This window comes from Mustela lutreola, chromosome 13, assembly GCF_030435805.1.
Source record: "Mustela lutreola isolate mMusLut2 chromosome 13, mMusLut2.pri, whole genome shotgun sequence".
Taxonomy (NCBI): Eukaryota; Metazoa; Chordata; class Mammalia; order Carnivora; family Mustelidae; genus Mustela; species Mustela lutreola.
Genome location: NC_081302.1, coordinates 54833304 through 54854908, shown reverse-complemented (window position 1 = coordinate 54854908; position 21605 = coordinate 54833304). Strand labels below are relative to the sequence as shown.

General features: G+C 36.0%; 1 protein-coding gene across 2 annotated transcripts in view; it reads right to left on the bottom strand.

The window, feature by feature from the left end:
* The window catches only part of DNAJC15 (DnaJ heat shock protein family (Hsp40) member C15), an 81385-nt gene that overhangs the window by 48424 nt on the left and 11356 nt on the right, over positions 1–21605 (bottom strand). For both annotated transcript variants that reach the window (XR_009346902.1, XM_059144161.1), the window contains exons 2-3: positions 4392–4443; positions 1338–1411 (exon numbers count right to left, since the gene is read on the bottom strand). Coding sequence is in view for 1 of the 2 variants with exons in the window: in XM_059144161.1 (XP_059000144.1) it covers positions 1338–1411; positions 4392–4443 (126 nt within the window). In the remaining variant the exon portion in view is untranslated. The remainder of the gene's footprint in view (positions 1–1337; positions 1412–4391; positions 4444–21605) is intronic.

Genomic DNA, 21605 nt, shown 5'->3' with positions numbered 1-21605 from the left:
CACTATTATCTTTGCATACTCCTTTGGAGTTATTCTTACGGCAAAGCTCATTTCCACCTCAGGACCTCTGCAGGGTTCTCATTGCTTGGAAAGATTCAAGTCCCTCATCTGGCCAAGTCCCTCATCTTCTCATAAAGGTCTTCCCTGATCCATCTAACATAGACTCCTCACTGCTGTTATTCTTTAACCTCTTACCCTGCTTTCTTAAAAGCAGTCAACACTTCTACATATCATGCATTTTACTTATTTACTTGTAAATTGCCTGTGTCCACTAAAATGTATGCTCCTAAGGGCAATGTCTTTGTATGGTCCCTGACCATAGCCCACTCCCCACAATAACGTCTGGCATGTAGTAGGAGTTTAATGAATATTTACTGAATGAATGCTAAATGCCTATTAATACTGCAGCCAAATAAAATATAAATAGGAAAACAGAAGGAACCCCCCCCAAAAAACATGTTCCCTCTAATCACAGACATGCATTTCTAGGTCTGCAAAATCACTTGCACTTCTTCTGAACCTGAGTTTAATTACTTGTCAGTATGTCATCCTTTCAAAGTGTGGTCATTGTTCATGACTAACTAAGCCTCATAAGCCTGTAATGACTTTGCTAAAACAAGCCATTCATTCTCAGACTGCTGCAAGCCAAGTTGATCTATCCCAAGTTGATCCACTTCTATTGCCCAGAAGTCAATGTTTACGCTGTAACGCTTCAGTGAGTTTTCTTTGCATTATGTCCAGTGGTTACAAACCAGTTCACTACACTGTAGCTTTTCAGGCACCTACTATCACTCATTCTTCACTTATATTCAGCTCAGAGAGTAACAATAATGCCTGTAGATGAATGTAGAAATCATACAGATTTCAGAACTGGAATCTTCTAATTTTGTGTTTTAGATGACCAGGTGGTGGTACAAGGGGACCCATTTGAAATTTTAGGATGAAATAAACTCCTGGGTAATAAGCTCCATCAGGGGAGGGACCATATCTGTTTTGTTCATTAACTATACCCAGCTTCTACCACAGGGATTAGTACAGAAAATCACTGCAAGAATAAATTAGTATTAATTAAACAAAAACAATAAATTACCTCAAAGTTGGTGTGATATTACTAAAAGGAATATAGTAATTAAATGTCAAAACAGGAATGAGGTTAGAAATAAAAATAATGTGACCAAGAAACTAAAAAAATCAATAAATTAAACAAACTGTCCAAGGATAAAATGAAGAAAACTACAAATGTTGGGAAATCCAAGACATTTTCTGAATTACTATCAAATATGGCATATAAACAAAAGTCAAAATGAGCCTTCTAACTAAAGCCATCTTAAACTCACAGGAGTGGAAATCTTCTTTGCTGTTTCTGTGATTACTTGTTCTAGAGGCTTCCAGATCTGAAACACATAGCGACCTAAATAATAACAGGAATAAAAGCAAATATATTTTCTGTAATCAAACACAATACCCACAAGGTACTAACCACAATATTTACTGATAGCTTCTTCCTTATATGTTATTTCAAACAATCATTTCAAAATCTACCAGAAAGTCCTAATTTTTCTTTTATTAAATTTTATTTTATTTTTTCAATGTTCCAAGATTCATTGTTTATCCACTATACCCAGTGCTCTATGTAATTCATGCCCTCCTTAATACCTACCACCCTACCCTCCTCCCTCCAAAACCTCAGTTTGTTTCTCAGAGTCCACAGTCTCTCATGGTTCATCTCCCCCTCCAATTTACCCCAATTCACTTTTCCTTTCCTTCTCCTAATGTCCTCCATGTTATTCCTTATGCTCCACAAGTAAGTGAAACCATACGATAATTTACTTTCTCTGGTTGGAAAGTCCTATTATTTTCAAATTCTAATTTATTAAATAGAGGAAGCATTTCATTTTAACATAATTAAAATAGTTCCTAAATTTATCAAGTTCTAATTCATGATTATAAGATTAGAAAATGTCAATGTTTATGTATCTTACACATATGCAATATACTAGGTAACAAAAAAATAATATCCTAGTACTCTTTCTGCCACAAACTATAGATAAAGTCCTTTCACGTATGTATATTCACACATCTGGTTATTTGTACTGGTTTTCTCAGTGATAATCACTTTGAAATATACAGAAATAGAAAATTACTTATGATTTGTACAACACAGGAATAATTTTAATGGTGTTACCTCTAAAGTAAAAAAGCAGTTATGTAAAAAATATTCACCCTAACCCTTTCTTTTCTTAGTATCCTATTAATTAAAACTCCTCTGAGTCTTCAATAGCAAAACAGGTTCCAAACTGTTTCAAGGGTCTAATACAAAAATAAAATATTACCCGGCCAATTTACCTTTTGTACCCTAATCAGCATATAGATTTACTAACAGTATTGTCTTTCTTCCCAAAAGTCTTGCTAGAAAACCCATTATGACACTCTGGACTTTATCCAGCCATAACCTTTTTTGCAAATCAAGATTTCCACTGGGAGAGTATAATTATATACATCTTTTAGAAAAAGTTACCGTCTAGCCATACTGCTATTCCTGTGCAAACAACATTTAAAAATGAAAAAGAGGATGCTAGAAATGGAAAATGGGAAGTAGTCAACCCAAGCAGAAGATAAAAAAAATTCTTGAGATCAAGGATAACATTAAATAAATTAAACAAGTGAAATTAAATAACTAAAATAAGTGAAAGCCTAACTCCTTTAAATCTCTTATCCTAGAGATTTTTTTAAAATTTTTTAATTTTTTTTATAAACATATAATGTATTTTTATCCCCAGGGGTACAGGTCTGTGAATCGCCAGGTTTACACACTTCAAAACACTCACCATAGCACATACCCTCCCCAATGTCCATAACCCCACCACCCTCTCCCAACCCCTCTCCCCCCAGCAACCCTAAGTTTGTTTTGTGAGATTAAGACTCTGTTATGGTTTGTCTCCCTCCTGATCCCATCTTGAACTTCCATCTGATTCCATAATAGTACAAAGCATACCTTTTAAATAACTTCGGAATTCCTTTAAAAGCACATACACTCAGGCAGTCTCAATGAAAACAGCAAGTAAGGCCTTCAACAAGTGACATCTGGAGGTTTACTTGAATCATAAACCAGAAGATCTAGTTCCAACAAGTTTAAGTGTACTTTCTCCTAAATTCTATTATTCAGTTATATTTGGCTCTGGAAGAGATCTGCCTGCTACTTAATATTCAAGTTAGTAATAAGAACTTGGCAACAGTGTGGTTGGTATATATACAATACACATGCCAGTTTTTCTCATTTTAGAAAGAAGAACCTGGCAAAAGTACAGCATCTTTCTTTAATTTCAAATAAAAATCTTACATTTGAATTTTAAAATAACTATGTCAATAATAGTTAATACTGTAACAGTTAGCACTACAATTGTTTCATGTTTATGGGCAAGTTTGTCAGAATTCCTTTCTGGACATTAGAGTCTCCTCATGAAACATCAGTATAGTTATAATGCCAAGACACAAGACCCTGATATCATAAAGACCAAGAGAATCTGAACCACTGATCTTCTTGATTTTAAAGCGTTTATTGTTAAGGTGCTTTAAAAGAGAGTTGTGTGAAATTAAGTACCATATAAAATGAAACAACAATTTTTTATGTATCATTTTTTTACTGGATATATGCCACAATGGTATATAGCTTCACTTAAGAAGAAGATCCAAGAAGCAAAATCAAATCCATGGAACTTGAGATACAAATGCTAAAACAAAAAATGTAAATCTTTATCAACAAGGAGATGTTCTCAGATAACATATGATTAGGAAATAGCTATGCAATTTAAAACTATAAGTTAATGCCTGGAAGATAAAGCAATTTTTGCTTTAAATATTTATACCTATTCTTTGGTGATTTGGGCAGTAAAAGAAATTCTCCTGAGTTTATCAAAGAAATTACAGCAATGTGTTAAAAATGAAGTTACTAATACATTACAGGGAACTATGCTCATCAGAACATGCAACAGCTCAGGAAATGTGTAATCTAATCCTGCAAGGAAAAAAAATATTCAACATGGGAGATTAAAGGAACCCTATATCACTTACACTACTTATTATTAAAGAATTTCTTTAAAGTATACTATAGCTCAAACTAAAAAAAAAAAAAAAAAAATGCCAGGAAGGTCAACTACTATTAGGGCTAGTTTTCCTAACTTCTACTCTGTTAATTTTCTTTACTACATGATTTACCTAGTTTTTGCTACATTGACAAATGTTCAGTGACTATACATGGAGGAAAAATGAGAATGTAGGTCTTAAAACCCAAACCTCAGAATACAGAGGGTCTCCTCATGAATCACTAGAGAAACTATTTGAAAATATTTCTCCTGCAACATTTATTGATAAGTTTTCTTTATTTATCTTACCTGCAAATGCAAGAGCTGCAACACCCAGTCCTACAGCGATCAAACTTCTTGCCTATGAAGGAAAAAATGATTATATCACTTACGGTCTTACACACTAGCTTTTTTAAAGTAAACCATTTTAAATAGTGAAAATAATTATTTTAAATAATGAAAATAACTATGTTAAATACATTTTCCTCAACCTCTGCTGTGAAGAAGAGAATTTTTTTCATCTGCAGTGTCTATGGGATTTTACCTATTGCATTCTATATCAGCTAATTTTCAGTAAACTAAAATCATTCTAGATATCATTTAATTTCCATATATTTGAATTCATTCTACCCAAGAGTTTGTATGTCACCTATTGGTAAAATAAAAATCTTTTAAAAAATAATGAATAATTTAAAAGTTAATTTCTACCTTTCTAGATTACTTGTTTTTAAGATTTTATTTATTTACATATTTATGTATTCATTTATTTTGGGGGGTGGGGAAACAGAGGGAGAAGGACAAGCAGACACCATACTGAGCACAGAGCCCAACATGGGACCCGATCCCACAACCCCAAGATCCTTACCTGAGCCAAAACCAAGAGTTGGATGCTCAGTTGACTGAGCCACCCAGGCACTCCTGTAAATTATTCTTAATAGTCGGTTAAATATATTTATCTTCTACAAAGATAAAAAGCACATATTTCCTTAATATTTACAATGCTCAATGGCATTTGCTATATTTAAAATTTTGACAAGGGGCGCCTGGGTGGCTCAGTGGGTTAAGCCGCTGCCTTCGGCTCAGGTCATGATCTCAGGGTCCTGGGATCGAGTCCCACCTCAGGCTCTCTGCTCAGCAGGGAGCCTGCTTCCTCCTCTCTCTCTGCCTGCCTCTCTGCCTACTTGTGACCTCTCTCTGTCAAATAAATAAATAAAATCTTAAAAAAAAAATGCCAGTGGCATTTAAAATTTTGACAAAACATTAGATCTATGTTTAGTAAATAAGTCAACCTGACAACAGTTAGTAAAAATTATGAATAACTTTGGGGTGCCTGGGTGGCTCAGTGGGTTAAAAGCCTCTGCCTTTGGCGCAGGTCATGATCCCAGGGTCCTAGGATCGAGCCCCACATCGGGCTCTCTGCTCAGCAGGAAGTCTGCTTCCTCCTCTCTCTGCCTACTTGTGATCTCTGTCTGTCAAATAAATAAATAATTTTAAAAATCTTTTAAAAAATAATGAATAACTTAAAAGTTAATTTCTACCTTTCTAGAACAATGTAAAAATGTTTCAATCAGTCAAGAATTCAGAATATAAAATTATGAGCTCATTCTGATAAAAATCTACTTTAAATTGGTTATATACTTCATATTATTCTAGGCTTTTCTCTTTTACCATCTCAGAAAAATATTTCAGTCACAACAGAAAAGGTTTATGTAGCAGAGATCAATGTTTCCCCCCAACATCCATTCTCCCTTTGTTCTCTAGGATCAGGAGTTCCTATTTTTAGCTGGATTTATTTCTAAGCCTCTCTTTTTTTTTTTTTTTTTTTTTTTAAAGATTTTATTTATTTATTTGACAGAGAGAGATCACAAGTAGGCAGAGAGGCAGGCAGAGAGAGAGGAAGGGAAGCAGGCTCCCTGCTGAGCAGAGAGCCCGATGCGGGACTCGATCCCAGCACCCTGAGATCATGACCCGAGCCGAAGGCAGCGGCTTAACCCACTGAGCCACCCAGGCGCCCTTCTAAGCCTCTCTTAAGTGTTGGCTTTTAAGATAATAAGAAGGGTGGTGGTATGTGCAACTTCTGAGAAGCCCTTCAGGGACAGGGGAAATGTCCCTCGAAAACTTTTCCATTCCTGCTTGCTGGAAATGTATACATTCTTCCTGGAGCAGATCTTGGGTAAAGAAGGAAAAACAATGGATGAAAGAAGGCTGTATTCTAGATTATCATGGAGCTGCCACAGCACCCCTGGACTGCCTTTATTTATGTGAGATAATAATAGAATTCTAGCTTCATAAGCCACTATTATTTCCAGGCACTTGCAACCAAATCAAATTTTGATGATACAGAATTAAGTACAGACACCACAGAAATATTTCTGCCTGATTAATGGTGAGAGAGGTAAATCCACAAGATCCAGGAAAGACCATCAAAAACAAATCCAGAATAGTCTCAGTAGGGATCAGAATGGATTCATTTCACATTGGTGCATAAGTAGTAAGATGGAGGCTGAGACCAGAGGGATGATAAAACCAAAAATTCCTGCAAACATCTACAAGTCTACAAGTTCCATGAGGGAATAGAAGTCTCAGGAAATCAAAGCTCCAAATCTTCTGGGGAAGATTTTATCATGAGAAACACCAGGAAACGAAGAGCAGCTGTATGAGGTGCTTTAATATCCAGTAGCTCTCTCTTAGAAATCTAGAGCTCTTCATAGACAAGATGAAGTTTATCTATAGTTCTTAGTTCTAGTTCTAAGATACAACTTTCACAAGGCAGTATACTGGCACACTTTAGGAAAAGATATTTTTTTCCCCTGGCAGAGGAATGGAAGCCTAGTGTCAGCTATAGAGAGAGGCAAAATAGTTCCCGAAGTTCCTTTAAGGTTGTCTAAACAGGTTGTCCTGAACAGAAGGGAAGTGAGTACTGATTTAAAAGAAGATATTCTCTTGAGATGTATTTTTGCCATTTTCTAGAGCTTCTCTGATGCTATATAGTTTGAAATTTTCAGTCTTATCTTCCACTGGTTCACTTCAATGAACTTCAGTCAAAACAAACTACTCAACTATTTCATTGTGAATTATTTTCCTTCCTTAAACCTTGTTTATTCTTTCCCTTGACTAGAAATATTTTATCTTTGCCTACCCAGATAGAACTTGTTCTTGACAACACTTCAGCCTAAATATGCCACAGAATGGGAGAAGTCATTTGTAACAAATTACAATGAGCACATATCCAAAGACATATATAGAATTCCCCCACATCAATAATAAGTAGAGGGACAATCCAATAGAAAAATGGGCAAAACATCAGGAGCTTCATAGAAAAAAAGCTAAATGGTTAAAACATATAAAAAGTAATCAACTGAAAGAGTAACTAGGGGATACTAACAACAACAAAATGGCGCTGAAATATTAATACCAGCATATAAAGATCTCTAGCCTTTGTGGAACTTGTGCTGCCTACTGAGGGGTCCTAAGCACTAAGCAACAGTATCTATACTTCCGAGGATTATTGTAAGGATAAAATATAATAATGTATATAAAGAACTTAATATAGTGGGTTGGCACATAGTAAATAGTAAGTGGGAACTGCTTTTAATATTATCAATAAAAATAACTAGCTATTACTGAATATAAGTGGTATGACAGAAGTATGAATGGTGTTATGGAAACACTGAAATTTGTCTAGAGGAAGATTCATGGAAGTAATATTTGAGGTAGGCCCTCGAAAATGAATTGATCTTTTCTAGATTAAATAATCCCAATTTTCACATTTCAAAAAATGCATATTTAAAAAATACAAAGTCTTGAAAAGTTGAGTTATTCTAATTTCATGTTTATAGATTAATATTGTGTCATTTTTATGACTTCAATTACTCAAAACACAAATAGCTGTCTCTACAATTCCAAAGAGATTTTAATTTAAAGGTATTTATATCAGAAACATTAAAGCACTAGGCATTTGGTCATTTTTCACTTTTTAAAAAAATTATTTTTTCATTTTTCACTTTAATACATAAACCTAAACTCTGTTTAAACTTTCTTTGTACTTCTGTCTTCCCTTATTTCTAAAGACCACATTATCCAAGTCCTCACTTGCCCTCTAGTTTCTGGGTGGGTTTTGCCAAGGAGAGGAAGTATCAAAACGAACACCAAGCATAGGTTACCAATAGCAGGCAGGACTCCAGACACTTCTGCCTACTGCATCCTGGTATCAAAGTTGCCAAGGAAAACACTGTAAAGTCAAGCACTGGATAATGCTTTAATTAAAAAAGATAAAGATCAGTTCTAGTTTTATGCATTAGTCCCTTATGACTAGTGGGTGCCCCCAGCAGTTAGCTGACTAGAGCAAATGGGCCTATAAGCACCCACCTCTCTGGTGGTATGATGGAAGGACCTTCCCCCTCCCTACTCCACACTGTCTCTAGAGTCTGAAACACTGAAATATCTGAGGGCATATGTGAAGCCATTGATTATGCTTAAGCGGAGCAAAGAAACACTCAATAAGCCCTAAACCTGGAAAGATAATGCCACAGAGGTGGGAAATCCAGCAGAGGCTATATGAGGTCCTTATCTCTTGGTAGGGAAGAATTCTGAGCCCAAGGCCCACTTTTATGTGGCCAACTGGGACTGAATACTGTGCATAAGACATAGTCCTTCCCAACAGGAAGCATTAGCAGAAAAGCAAAAGGTAGAAGGAGATCGAAGTAATGGTACAATTTACTCCCTGCTATGCCTCCTCTTTGGCCATAGCTCCTGTTAAAGGGCTTCTCTTCCAGGGGTGCCTGGGTGGCTCAGTGGGTTAAAGCCTCTTCCTTCGGCTCAGGTCATGATCCCAGGTCCTGGGATCCAGCCCTGCATCAGGATCTCTGCTCAGCAGGGAGCCTGCTTCCTCCTCTCTCCCTGTCTGCCTCCCTCTCTGTCTGCTTGTGATCTCTGTCAAATAAATAAATAAATAAATCTTAAAAAAAAAAAAAAAAAAAAGGGGCTCCTCTTCCAAGCCCACAACTCTCATTGGGTTCTGGAACATAATTCTCATCTTCTTGTCCCTTTCCCTGGGTGGATAAGTTTCTAACCTTTGCCAGGTTCTGGGGGATTCATCATTCATTTCTGGTTACCTTAAAGCATACCCACCTCTGCTAATAATCCCTCCATTAAACTATCTTCAAAAAAACCACTCATTACCACCAGACTCTCACTAATACACACATTACATACAGCAGTCACTATACTATGAACAAGGCAAAGGCCTATATCAAATGGGTCCTATGTAGGACACTGACCATGGTGGGCCTCTAGTGTTTTTATGAATCTTCCAAAGACCTTTTAATTTTAGCCTTATTACAAAATTACACTAATTAATAGTTAAATGTGTTATTTCCTTCAGTTTTTCCCAATATCAAGTGTCCTTTAAAAATCTAATGAAATCTATGGATCACCCCGGAAAACCACAAATACATAAACACAGCAAAATTTTTATATAGTTTGAAGGGATCCAAGGGTTTCTCTGAAGATTTTCAGTTTACAAGTCCCAGTATGAGACTCTCTGTAAAAAAATATATAAATAAAGAAGCTCACTAAAGTAAAAAAGAGTATATCAGATATATTTGAGCTCCTAGAGCACATCAGAAACCTGCCATGTAATTTCATTTTTCATTCATTTAACAAGAAAAATATTAATTATATAACAAAATAGTAATACAAGAAAAATAATGTTGATGCCAGAGTTAACCTCTATTTCTAAAGACTAACGTTACAGAAAGATAAACGTGAAAGGCCTTGCAACCTTTAAAAACAACAACAAAACCAAACCCAGATTAGGTAGATCACTGGAGCAAATAAAAATATTCAATATATGACCAAAAACTGTGGAATCAAGTCTTATTTATCCACAGTGAATGGATAAACTATTGTACAGCTCATCAAAAACTCGTTCTCCTTAATGGGATTAAAATTCCTTATTGGAAGGTGTTATATCTAATTTACCTCTTTAACGGTATTTGCAATTAATGATATTAAAATAATTTATACTTTTAAGCATAGATAATTGATAACAAAAACATATTATTTGAAAGATGAACTCAACTTGAGATTTTTCAGAAAAATACCATGTTATCTTACTTACACAATCAGATTTTGTACTCTGACATAAGAACAAAGGTCTTTCTCTGGGGCGCCTGTGTGGCTCAGTGGGTTAAAGTCTCTGCCTTCGGCTCAGGTCCTGATGGGATCGAGCTCCACATCAGGCTCTCTGCTCCGAGGGGAGCCTGCTTCCTCCTCTCTCTCTCTGCCTACCTCTCTGCCTACTTGTGATCTCTGTCTGTCAAATAAATAAATAAATAAATAAACGAACAAAGGTCTTTCTCATAAAGTTTTCAGTGGAAATACTAAAACTATTAGCTATAAGCCATTAAGTTAAAACTTTAACCTTAACTGGTCCAGAATAAGAATATGATCAATTTCCCAGAAAAACATATTTATCTACTACCTAACCATTTTCCATTCACTAAAAAGTCATTGATATTTTTCTTTTTCAGACACAAATTGAGAAAGCTCTAAAAGAGCAATAAATTCCCCAGCCCTCCACATATGTGAACAACCCCAATGGGGAAAAGAAACTATCTAATTACAAATACAGAAAACAGGAAGTACAGGAGAGCAAATCTGAAATCTCAGCAAGTAGCTCACACAGAATTCTTAACCATACCTTTATTTGGCTTTAATTTTTAAAAGTAAAATAATTTTTAATTTTATTTATTTTATTTGACAGAGAGAGAGATCACAAGTAGGCAGAGAGGCAAGCAGAGACAGAGGGGGAAGCAGGCTCCCCGCCGAGCAGAAAGCCCGATGCGGGGCTCGATCCCAGGACCCTGAGATCATGACCTGAGCAGAAGGCAGCAGCTTAATCCACTGAGCCTCCCAGGCGCCCCAAAAGTAAAATAATTTTTAAAAGTAAAATAATGGGCAATTTTTAAATTGCCCATGGTTATTTGGCACAACTGGGTAAGTATCAGAGAATTCCATCAACATCTTCTCTAATTTACAACTGTTGAAAAAATTTCACATAAGCTTTATTACTATGTTATTTCACATTTACTTAAACTTCAGTATTCTATCCTCAGGCTAACAGGATCTAATTTATTTCTTTTACATATGCAACATCGTATCTGATCCAGTGTCAAGCTCGTGGTATTCTTCAATTTTTATTTTGAATGTTTTTTAAATAATGACTCTGTAAAGCTAAATTGCCAGTAACAGAATGACAAAAACAACACTGCAAAGACAATTTAAAAGCAAAAGGGTGAGTCAGGCATAGTGTTAGTACCACAAGGAAAGTCATTTTCTAACAACGAGGCAATAACCAGGTTAAATGTCTAAAATTGCTCATGTGATTGGATTAGCATCATGGTACTTCTGTGATTTTACAGAAACTAGAGAAATGCTATTTCTTTGACTTAGGAAAACTATAATATGTGCTGAAAATAAAAATAATCAGGCAGTGGTATTTAAAAAAGAAAGACGTGTATATGCCTTTACTCTCACCTAGCTAAAACTGCCATAGTTGTCATATACACACAGAAAGAGAAGATGGTAATGTGGATGCCATACAAGGGTTTTTGTTGTTTTTATTTTTTTTTTTAAAGATGTTTATTTATTTATTTATTTGACAAAGAGAGATCACAAGTAGGCAGAGAGGCAGGCGGAGAGAGAGAGAGGAGGAGGCAGTCTCCCTGGTGAGCAGAGAGCCTGATGCAGGGCTGGATCCCAGGACCCCGGGGATTGCCACCTGAGCCGAAGGCAGAGGCTTTAATCCACTGAGCCACCCAGGTGCCCCAATGATATTTATTTCTTAAAAATTCAGGACAACTTTAGATTTTATCTGTGAAAAATGTCAAAAAACAGTTTTCACTGTGTTACCTTTGACCATACAGGAAGCATGAATACTTTAGATATTAAAATGTCCAGGCATATGCATAATAGCACTGCAGAAACCAATGAATGATAAACTCTCAATGAAATCATTGAATGGTTTCAAAATAGTTGGTGAGGTACCACAGAGATTCCTTTTCTTACACTGCTAAGTCTGACTGAAGAAAAAAGTCTTATGTCCACACTAAAAGGTATCAGAAGAATATTATGGCTTCTGATGTCTGTTGGCCTTCGAATCTGCTCAATATCATCTCCTCTTCATCTTTAACTCATACCATTCCCCATTTCTCTTTGCCTTTAGTATTCTAAATTTGTATTCTTTTATAAGACTTCATGTTTTTCATCCATGTGGCAAGCATGAACTACCTCGGTCTTCCACCCTGATTATCCATACCTTTCACCCCTGAAAGTATGGGCTTTGAGGTTAATCAGGCTCAAAATCCAAATCAACATTTACTGGTTGTGTCACCCTAAGCTGATTTGTCTGAACCCATTTCTTCATCTATACAATGGAAATGTGAATACCTATGTCATAATATGCTCAAAATAATTTATGAGACAAGGTTATGAAAAATGACCAGCACCACTGTGTAAACGTGGCAGATCTCTGCTACTCCTTCTTTACTCCCATGTCTTTACTCTTACTCCATCCGCTTTGCTCAGTCCTCCTGGAAAATTCCTACTTACTCCTCAACAAATGGTTTCAAGGTTATCTCCCAGGGAAGCCTTCCCCATCCATCTCCTTACCCAAGCAAACCTCTTTAGTGCCCCCACAGTATTTAACAGATCTATTATAACACATGGTACACAATTTAATAATGGTTTTACCTGTCTATTTCACTTCCTAAAATGGGAGCTTTCTGGAAGTAGGGACTATTTATCTCTTTGGATTTCCAATACCTAACAAAGTACCCAGTACAAAGTAGCTTTTTAAAATTTTGTATAATGAGATGAAAATGACCTTAAGAAGCTTCCCCACTATACAAATGGCTTTTAGAATCTGTATGATTTATATACTGCATTGTGTGTCTACTAGTGAATGGAATTATATTTGAAATGGGAAAAGAAATGGACAGTGGTCATCAAATTTCACTAAGACACAAACACATAATCAAGTCTCTAAACATCCTAGACCAGGTAAATATATCTAACAATCTCACAGATGACCAAGAAAATGAAATAAAGAGCTGTGTGTCAGTTAAATTTCATTACAAAAATCAAGATAATTCACAGGTCCATGTAGGAAAACATGAAAAGACTGAATTGTTTTAAGAAAGAAAATAAAGAAACTTCCAATGAAAGAGTTAGGTACTTTTCAAGTAGCTATTTGGAGGATATCTCTCATCTTTGACTGGTTGACTGATTTCAAAAAATACTCAGTGAGTGCCTACTATATTATATGCCATTCCCAATTCTAAATTCTGATGATTTATCAGACAAAATCCTTATCCTTCTGAAGCTACACTTTAGCACAAGAAACAGACATTAAACAATATAAATCAGAAAAATATACAATAGAAAGTGTTATGTGCTGTAGAGAATATTAAGCAGGTAAAGAAGTGGGTGTGTACTTGTATACTGAGAGCAACAAATTTAGATAGAGTAAGCAGGGAAAGCTTCACTGAAAAGGTGATTTTTAGGGGTAAAAAAAAAAAAACCGGAAGAAAGTGGAGAAGCCATGCCAGTGTCTAAGGAAAGATCACTGGGCAGGAATAAGTATGAAGGCCCCAAGGGAAGGGACATACCATAAGTAAGCCTGGTGTGTTTAAGGAATACCCAGAAGGCCAATGTGCACAGAGCAGAAATTGACAGAGTGGGAAGGATTATGGAATGAGGTTAGAAGGTAACATGGGGACAGATCATGTCAGGCCTTAGGGGTCAACATAAGGATTTTAACTCTGAGTGATACAAGACATGACTGTTTTGAGAAGAAGCCTAACATTATCTTATTTAGAATTCTAAAATTCACTAGATGTCATGTTAAGAATAAACATGTCAAAGCCAGAGACAGGGAGATGACTTAGGAGTCTATTAAAACAATCTATTAAAATAATAGTAGCTTGCACCAAAGGGATTAGTGATGAAGATGGGGAAAAGTAGTCTGCTTCTGGATACATTCTGAAGGCTTTAAGATTTGTTGAGAGATTGGAAGTAATGAGAGGAGAAGAAACAGTGTTCAATGATAGATGAATGGATAAAGAAAATGTGTGTGTTTGTGTATACACATACGCACAATGGGATATTATTCACCCATAAAAAAAAAAAACCAAGCAAATTCTGGGATTTGTGACAACATGGATGAACCTGGAGTAACTACATTATGCAAAGTGAAATAACCCAGACACAGCAAGACAAATACTATATATGATCTAACATTTATGTGGAATCTAAAAAAGCTGAACTCATGAACTCATTGGAGCGGAGATTAGAATGGTGGTTGCCAGGGGCTGGGCATAGGAGAAATGGGGTGATGGTGGCTAAACTTACGCTTATGAGTAAATTTTACACCTGAATTTGCCAAGAGTATGTCTTAAGTGTTCTCACCACACACATACACACACACAATGTGAGGTGATATATGTGTTAATTAGCTTGGTTGTGGTAATCATACACAAAGTATATGTATATCAAATTATACTGTATACCTTCAATATATACAATTTTTACTTGTAAATTATAATTCAATAAAGCTGGGGTATTAAAAGGAATGTCAAGGTTATTGCCTTAAACAACTGGAAGAATGGTGTTGCCTGAGAGAAAAATCTCTCTCAGAGGACTGAGGTCAGAAGAAAGGGAAGTCATCAGCTCTCTTCTGGACTTTTTTTTTCTAAAAACATACCATGATGAAAATGGTAAATAAAGCCCAGGCAAAGCGGTATGTGAATTCATAACACCTGGGGAGAAAAAAAAGTTCTCATCTAAGAATGGAGAAGAAGAATGAGCAGGTTGTTTCAAAAAACATTCTTTCTTCGTTATCTTGCAGTGACTCAACTCTCAAGGGTTAATCACAAGCAAATCACTTTCTGCTGAACTCAGTGTTTTATGCTGCCTTATTATTTGGTTCAATTTCTACAAAGAAAGCTCTTTGAATTTAAACAGCGTAAGTGAAAAAGAAAAAAGAGAGGAAACAAGAAAGACTGTTGGCAAATCAGCAGAATTTGGGAAAGAAAGTTATTGCACATACAGATCAAAAGAAAGAGGAAAAGACAATTTATACTCAAGAAAAAGTGTCAGACATGATAAAATGAATGACATTAGGAAGAGAATTTTTACAATAATCATTCCCTAAAATCTTCAAGCTGGCATGAATTTCATAGACTTTCATATCTAAATTGGACCCGTACACATTAATTTACTTAGCCTTTACCATCCATTGCCAAAAACAAATACATGTGAAACTCTCAAATACGAATTCCCCTGAAAACCTTAAATTAAGCAAAAAAGAAAAGACAAAGTGAACTACATCTTTATTTGCTCCACTTTAAAGTCACTTGATTTATTTTTAACTACAGGCAAGCATTAATTTCTATACCAAGACTAGAGAGTAAATAAAATGGCAAAACAATAAAATAAAACCAAAAGCCAAACATAATAAAAAACAAAACTCTTAGGCTTGGCCCGATTTTTAGAGAAGTATTTCTCTAACTTCTAAAATAATTAATAAAAATTCCCCAAACTTATAACCTCGCTATACATAATGATTTCTTTCTTTCTCTTTCTTTCTTTCTTTCTTTCTTTCTTTCTTTCTTTCTTTCTTTCTTTCTTTCTTTTTTAAAGTATTCATTTGAGAGAAAGAGAGAGCACAAGCAGGGAGGAAGGTCAGAAAGAAAGGGAGAAGCAGACTCCCAACCAAGTGGGAAGCCTTACGGAGGACTCAATCCCAGGACCCTGGGACTATAACCTGAGCTGAAGGCAGATACTTAACGGACTGAACCACCCAGGTGCCCCCACATAATGATTTCTTAAGAATAATTTTTTTTTTAGATTTTATTTATTTATTTGACACAGAGAGAGAACACAAGTAGGCAGAGCAGCAGGCAGAGAGAGAGGGGGAAGCAGGCTTCCTGCTGAGCAGAGAGCCTGAGGTGGGACTCAATCCCAGGACCCTGAGATCATGACCTGAGCTGAGGGCAGAGACTTAACCCACTGAACCACCCAGGCACCCCAAGAATAGTCTTTTAAGTACTGTTTCTTCAGTGATCCACTTTCTTGTAATCCACCTTGTCTCCACTTTCTCCTAATAAAATAAGCAGCTTTCTTTGTTGATATTAAGTGTAGCTGGTTGAAGTCCCGCCCCCATATCAACGGAGCTGTGGATGCCTCAGAAAGCACGAAGAGCTCCTGGGCTTATCACAGGTTTGCCCAACAAGACTGTATATTTGATTACAAGTCCTTAAACTCAAAGATGGTTCATTTCCATGTCCATTTGGTTAGGTCATCAATGCAACACTGATGGAGGTGTTGCTGTGTGGATTATTTCGAACACATGGTTGGTGTTTACTATCAGTTGCTTTTAAAGGAGTTTATCTTTGATAATATTGTGGGCCTTGTACAATCAGTTGAAAGGCCCTAAGAACAAAACTGAGTTTCCCTCAGGAAGTAGAAATTCAACCTCAAGAATAAGCTACTGTCTAAGTTTCCAGCCCTCAGGCCTGCCCTACAATTTTTTTTTTTAAGACTTATTTATTTGAGGGCACCTGGATGGCTCAGTGGGTTAAGCTGCTGCCTTCTGCTTGGGTCATGATCCCAGGGTCCGGGGATCGAGCCCCGCATCGGGCTCTCTGCTCAGCAGGGAGCCTGCTTCCTCCTCTCTCTCTCTCTGCCTGCCTCTCTGCCTACTTGTGATCTCTCTCTGTCAAATAAATAAATAAAATCTAAAAAAAAAAAAAGACTTATTTATTTGAGAGAGAAAGAGAGGATGAGCAGGGAAGGGAGGGCAGAGAGAGAAAGAAAAGCAGACTCCCTGCTGAGCAGAGAGCCTGATGCCATGTGAGGCTCAGTCCCAGGATCCCAGGATCATGACCTGAGCCAAAGGCAGGTGCTTAACTGGTTGAGCCACCCAGGCACTCCTGCCCTACAAATTTTAGACTTGCCAGTCCACACAATTATGTAAGCCAAATCAGCAAAATAAACAAATAAATAATACAAACTACTTGGTTCAGTTTTCTGAAAAATCCTGACTAATATAGATTTCTGCAGTGTTTCAGGATCAGAAAATAAAGCTTTTAGTTATATGCCCTTAATTTGTTCATTGTTCACTAATTAATCCAATATTCAAACATTTAATCTGATTGCCTACTACAGGACCAGGCACTGCACTAGGGGTAAATAAATAGAACAGTAAGATGATGTCACAAAAGTTACAAACTGATTCAAAATTTTAAAACAAAACATGTATGTCTTCAAATTTTGCTAGCTTGCTTTAATTATTTTATCTATAAATGTATCTAATTCCTTTGAGAACTTACTAAATTTTTAGCCAGAAATGCTTCCTGAAATAATAAAAGTATGCTAATACTATTTGTCAATGATTCTCAAAAGTTGACACATAGGACATTACCATCCTTAAGCTCAAATTTTAAACCAGATAAAAACATACTCCAGTTTCTTTGCAAAGGCACATGGCTATAAATGCCATCCCTTTTCTCATCTTGCTATATTAACGTGCAGGAGCATTGAGGTTAAGATCCACTGCTTTATACAATTATATTGAGATAACAGTGTGCAGAGAATAATGTAGTGCACAGACTTTGCTGGTGTTAACAAGGTTCATCAGTCAATTTTGGAACAAGGATGCACTGACCAAAAACCCTAAGCATATAAAATTACAGTAACATAGTAATTGGAATTATCTAAAAATTTGTAAACATTTTTACTTTAACTTGAGATGGGAAGACTTCATTTTTATATCTTCAATATAATTTAGTCAATGTAGTAGGGAGCAGTGGAATGGAGAGGCTGAAAGATGACTTCAGCAGATACTTGACCAGGGGGCACCAATAAGACACCTGAACCTACTCTTACACATTTTCCCTGAGAGCTGGTCCTACCCTCTATCTGGACCATGGCACCTTTTCTCAAAATACTCTCTCTCCTCTGAAGATGCTGGCTGTGAGGAAGGGAGCGGAGGTACCTGAGTCATATCCCCACTACTCTCACTGACTCTATTTGTCCCTGCCCTTCTGTTTCACCACCCTTCACTAAAAGATATGATCAATCCCTATCCCTAACACAGAAGGGTGTTTGATATATGGCTTTTCAGCTACTAAACAGCAAAAGGAAAAATTGAACTACTCTAGACAGGCAGCAATATCAAGTAAACACCCAAATAAGAAAGAAATCAATGCCACTGGAATCTCCCCTATTCCAATAGCACCACCTCTCTACTTCCCAGTTTATTTCTGTTGTGATCCCAGACTAAAACTTCATGATCTTTCTCCCCTACTAAATTATAAGCCTCTAGAGAGCAAGAAGTAGGCTTTATTCATCTTAAGTCCCAAAACAGAGTATGGGTCAAATGAGTGACAGGAGGGATGCCTATGGGGATAGATGGTTAAACAGATAGATGGCCAGGTGGCTGAGTACTCTGCTTCTGGGTAATAGATGGCTTCTGAGAAGAGTCCAGATAAACCTGAAGGACAGAGTCAAGGTTAGGCCAAGGAGGAAAATGGAAAGGTACTGGGACAAATAAAGATTAGAAGATGGGGAACCTGAATTCTGATTAAGGTTTTGCTCTTAATTCACTGTGAACTTAGGTTACCATGAGTGAATATGTCTCTGTGTTGGAGAACAGGGATCATCTATAAACTATGTTAAATACCTATAAAATGTTAAATCTAGATTAGATTCGTTACCTGTGAAATATTTAAACAAATTCAACCAGACAACTTATATAAAGTCAACTTCCATCTATTTAACAATATGGAATCATCTCAAGATTAAGCAGACCAACCAGAAGCAGGTAAGATCTTCAAAGCAAAATTCTAATCAGAAAATTAACTCAGAATGGTACTGAAAAACAACTATCACATTTGGAAAAGATTTGTTAAGAAGTAAGATCCAGTATAGGCTCTGCATCCTTGCTTTGTGTTTCCCAATGCTAAACATGTCAAATCTATAAATGGAACTTTTGAGACTTGCTCTTTGATCTGAAGCTTCAGATACACCTGCTCTCAAAAGCTGTGTCTTTTAGGCACTCAAGGTTCATTTAGGTCTAAGAGTTGGTTTCTTTAACTTTCTTCACTGCCCTAAATTTCTCTTTCAAGTTTAAGGGGTATCCTTAATTCTGTTTCTAAAATTTGGAAGAAAGGGACTTTTCACCCAATGGATATCCTTTACCATTTTATTACTGTACTTTTATTAAATTATTTCTTTTCCCGTGACTTCCTGAATTAAGAGTTCTAAACTATCCCTAAATTAAGGTCTAAACTTTTTAGCATTTTTTAAAAATGAGCTTTCCCCTCCCCACACCTCCACACTCCACACCTACGTCTCCCCTCAATATATTTATTTGTTGTCTCTTCCTGGAAAATTTCTATTGACTGTTTTAAAAGATGCAAGCAGAAATACTCACATTATTCTAGATACAGAGACACTATACTTTTATACAAAAAGATATATTTGTTTTATTTTCATCAGCTTCCACAGGGTGTCCAATGTTTTGCCGGCATTTCTTACTGCAATACAGTAAGTCAAAGTCACAATTATAGAGGTGAAACAAAAGACAGAAAACATCTAGCATAGAAAAAACCCACATTTTCCAGAGGAAGACACTGAAGTCCTGAAAAGTGACATGCCTTGCCCAAGTTATAGCGGGGTTATCAGTGTCTGCATTAGAACTAAAATGTAAGTATTTTAATTCCCTAGGGGACCCTATGTCTTCAACCAACAATTTAAAATTAGTCCCATACTCTTCAAATTATAAAAACCTGTCAATCTTTCCATTGTAAACTCATATTTGATGAAACATCCCTATCTGACTTTAATGACCATTCACAAAAACCTTGTCATGTCTTATCCTATTTATTAGTTTAATTACCTACAAAACATATTATCATTTAATTATCAAATGCCAAACTAGATCCTAGCACCAGTCCTTGATGCCTTTGTTTCTTATAACTCCCTACTTTTTCACAAAATTTGATCTTCCCTCACCCACCCCCAAGAAATTGTATTTTCAATACTCTTACATTTAATATAAAATCACCCAGTTTGTTAAGTATGGAAATAGATTACACTGACCACTTTAATAAGTATGTAAGTGAAATCACTCTTATATCCTTAAACTTTTCTTCTAGATAGGGACATGTGGCAAACTTGTCATTCTTCCAGTACAAAGGCCACTAATGAGAAGCACACATTTTAGCCAACAACTCCAAGTCTTACAAGTTGCTGAGAGAGTGAGTCAGTAAAAAAAATCTCATGAACGGATGCTAGGAATTCAAATTGGGACAATCTGTCTTGAGGGTAATTTCATCATTGGAATCAACAGCCTTAAATATATTCAAGTCATTAGGCTCAGTAAGTATAATTTTAAAAAATTATCCTTAAGAAAATAATCAGAGAGGTGCATAAAAACTTACATATGAGAATATTCATCATTGCACTATTTGCAATATAAAAACTGGAAATAATCTGAATACCCACCAATAGGGGGATAATTAAATAAATTAGGGCATACCTGAAATATGCACTGACAAATAATATACTGAGGAATGGTTATAGATGATATAATAAATGATTATAAAACAGAATGCACAGCATATACACAGAAGAAAAAGGAAACAGAATGAGATAAACCAAAATTTAACCGTAGTTATATATTCTTAGTACCTACATTTTATCATTTAAACAAAGTCCTAGGATCACAGATTTTTAAATCAAAGAAATATGGTCTGACTTTTGAATCTTTACTTGTCAGCTCCATGACCTCTGACAAATTACTTAACCTTCTCATCTGTAAAATGAGGATAATAATTATAGATAAGTATGAATTTTTATAAATTAGAACATTCACATGTATCACTTAGTATTTGGGATGTGATAAGCATTTAATAAATGGTAGGTATTACAATTACTATAATATATTATTATACGGTTGTTTCTTTCAAAGTCAGAGGAAAAAATAAAGGTTACTAGGAAAGAAAAATCTTGCGAAAATCCTACTTGGTCAGAAGGGTTTAATAACTTAATTTCTTAAGCCAGAAACCCTCTGACCTATCTATTTCCAAATAAACTTTGAAAACAAACTCCTCCTGGCACTCTTCAATAAAAACAAATGCACTGATCTTTGGCATCTCCCTTTTTATCGCTACACTTAATTTTGCACCCTGATCATAAAAATGATCTTGCTGCACCTCTAGCTAGCCTCGTCTTTATCATGTACTCCTACAAGCTTTTATTACACTGACTTTAGAGTCCCTGGCAAGTACTCCCTAAACTCTTTCGGCTTACATCTGATGTATACCTTACCTGCAACACTGTGGCTTTGCTTATTCTTCTTGCTTGGGAAATCATGCCATTTTCTGAAAACTTTTACTCCCTTACAATAAGCTTTTCACTTTAGGCAACAATTTCTTAAGAGTGGTTATGCTGACA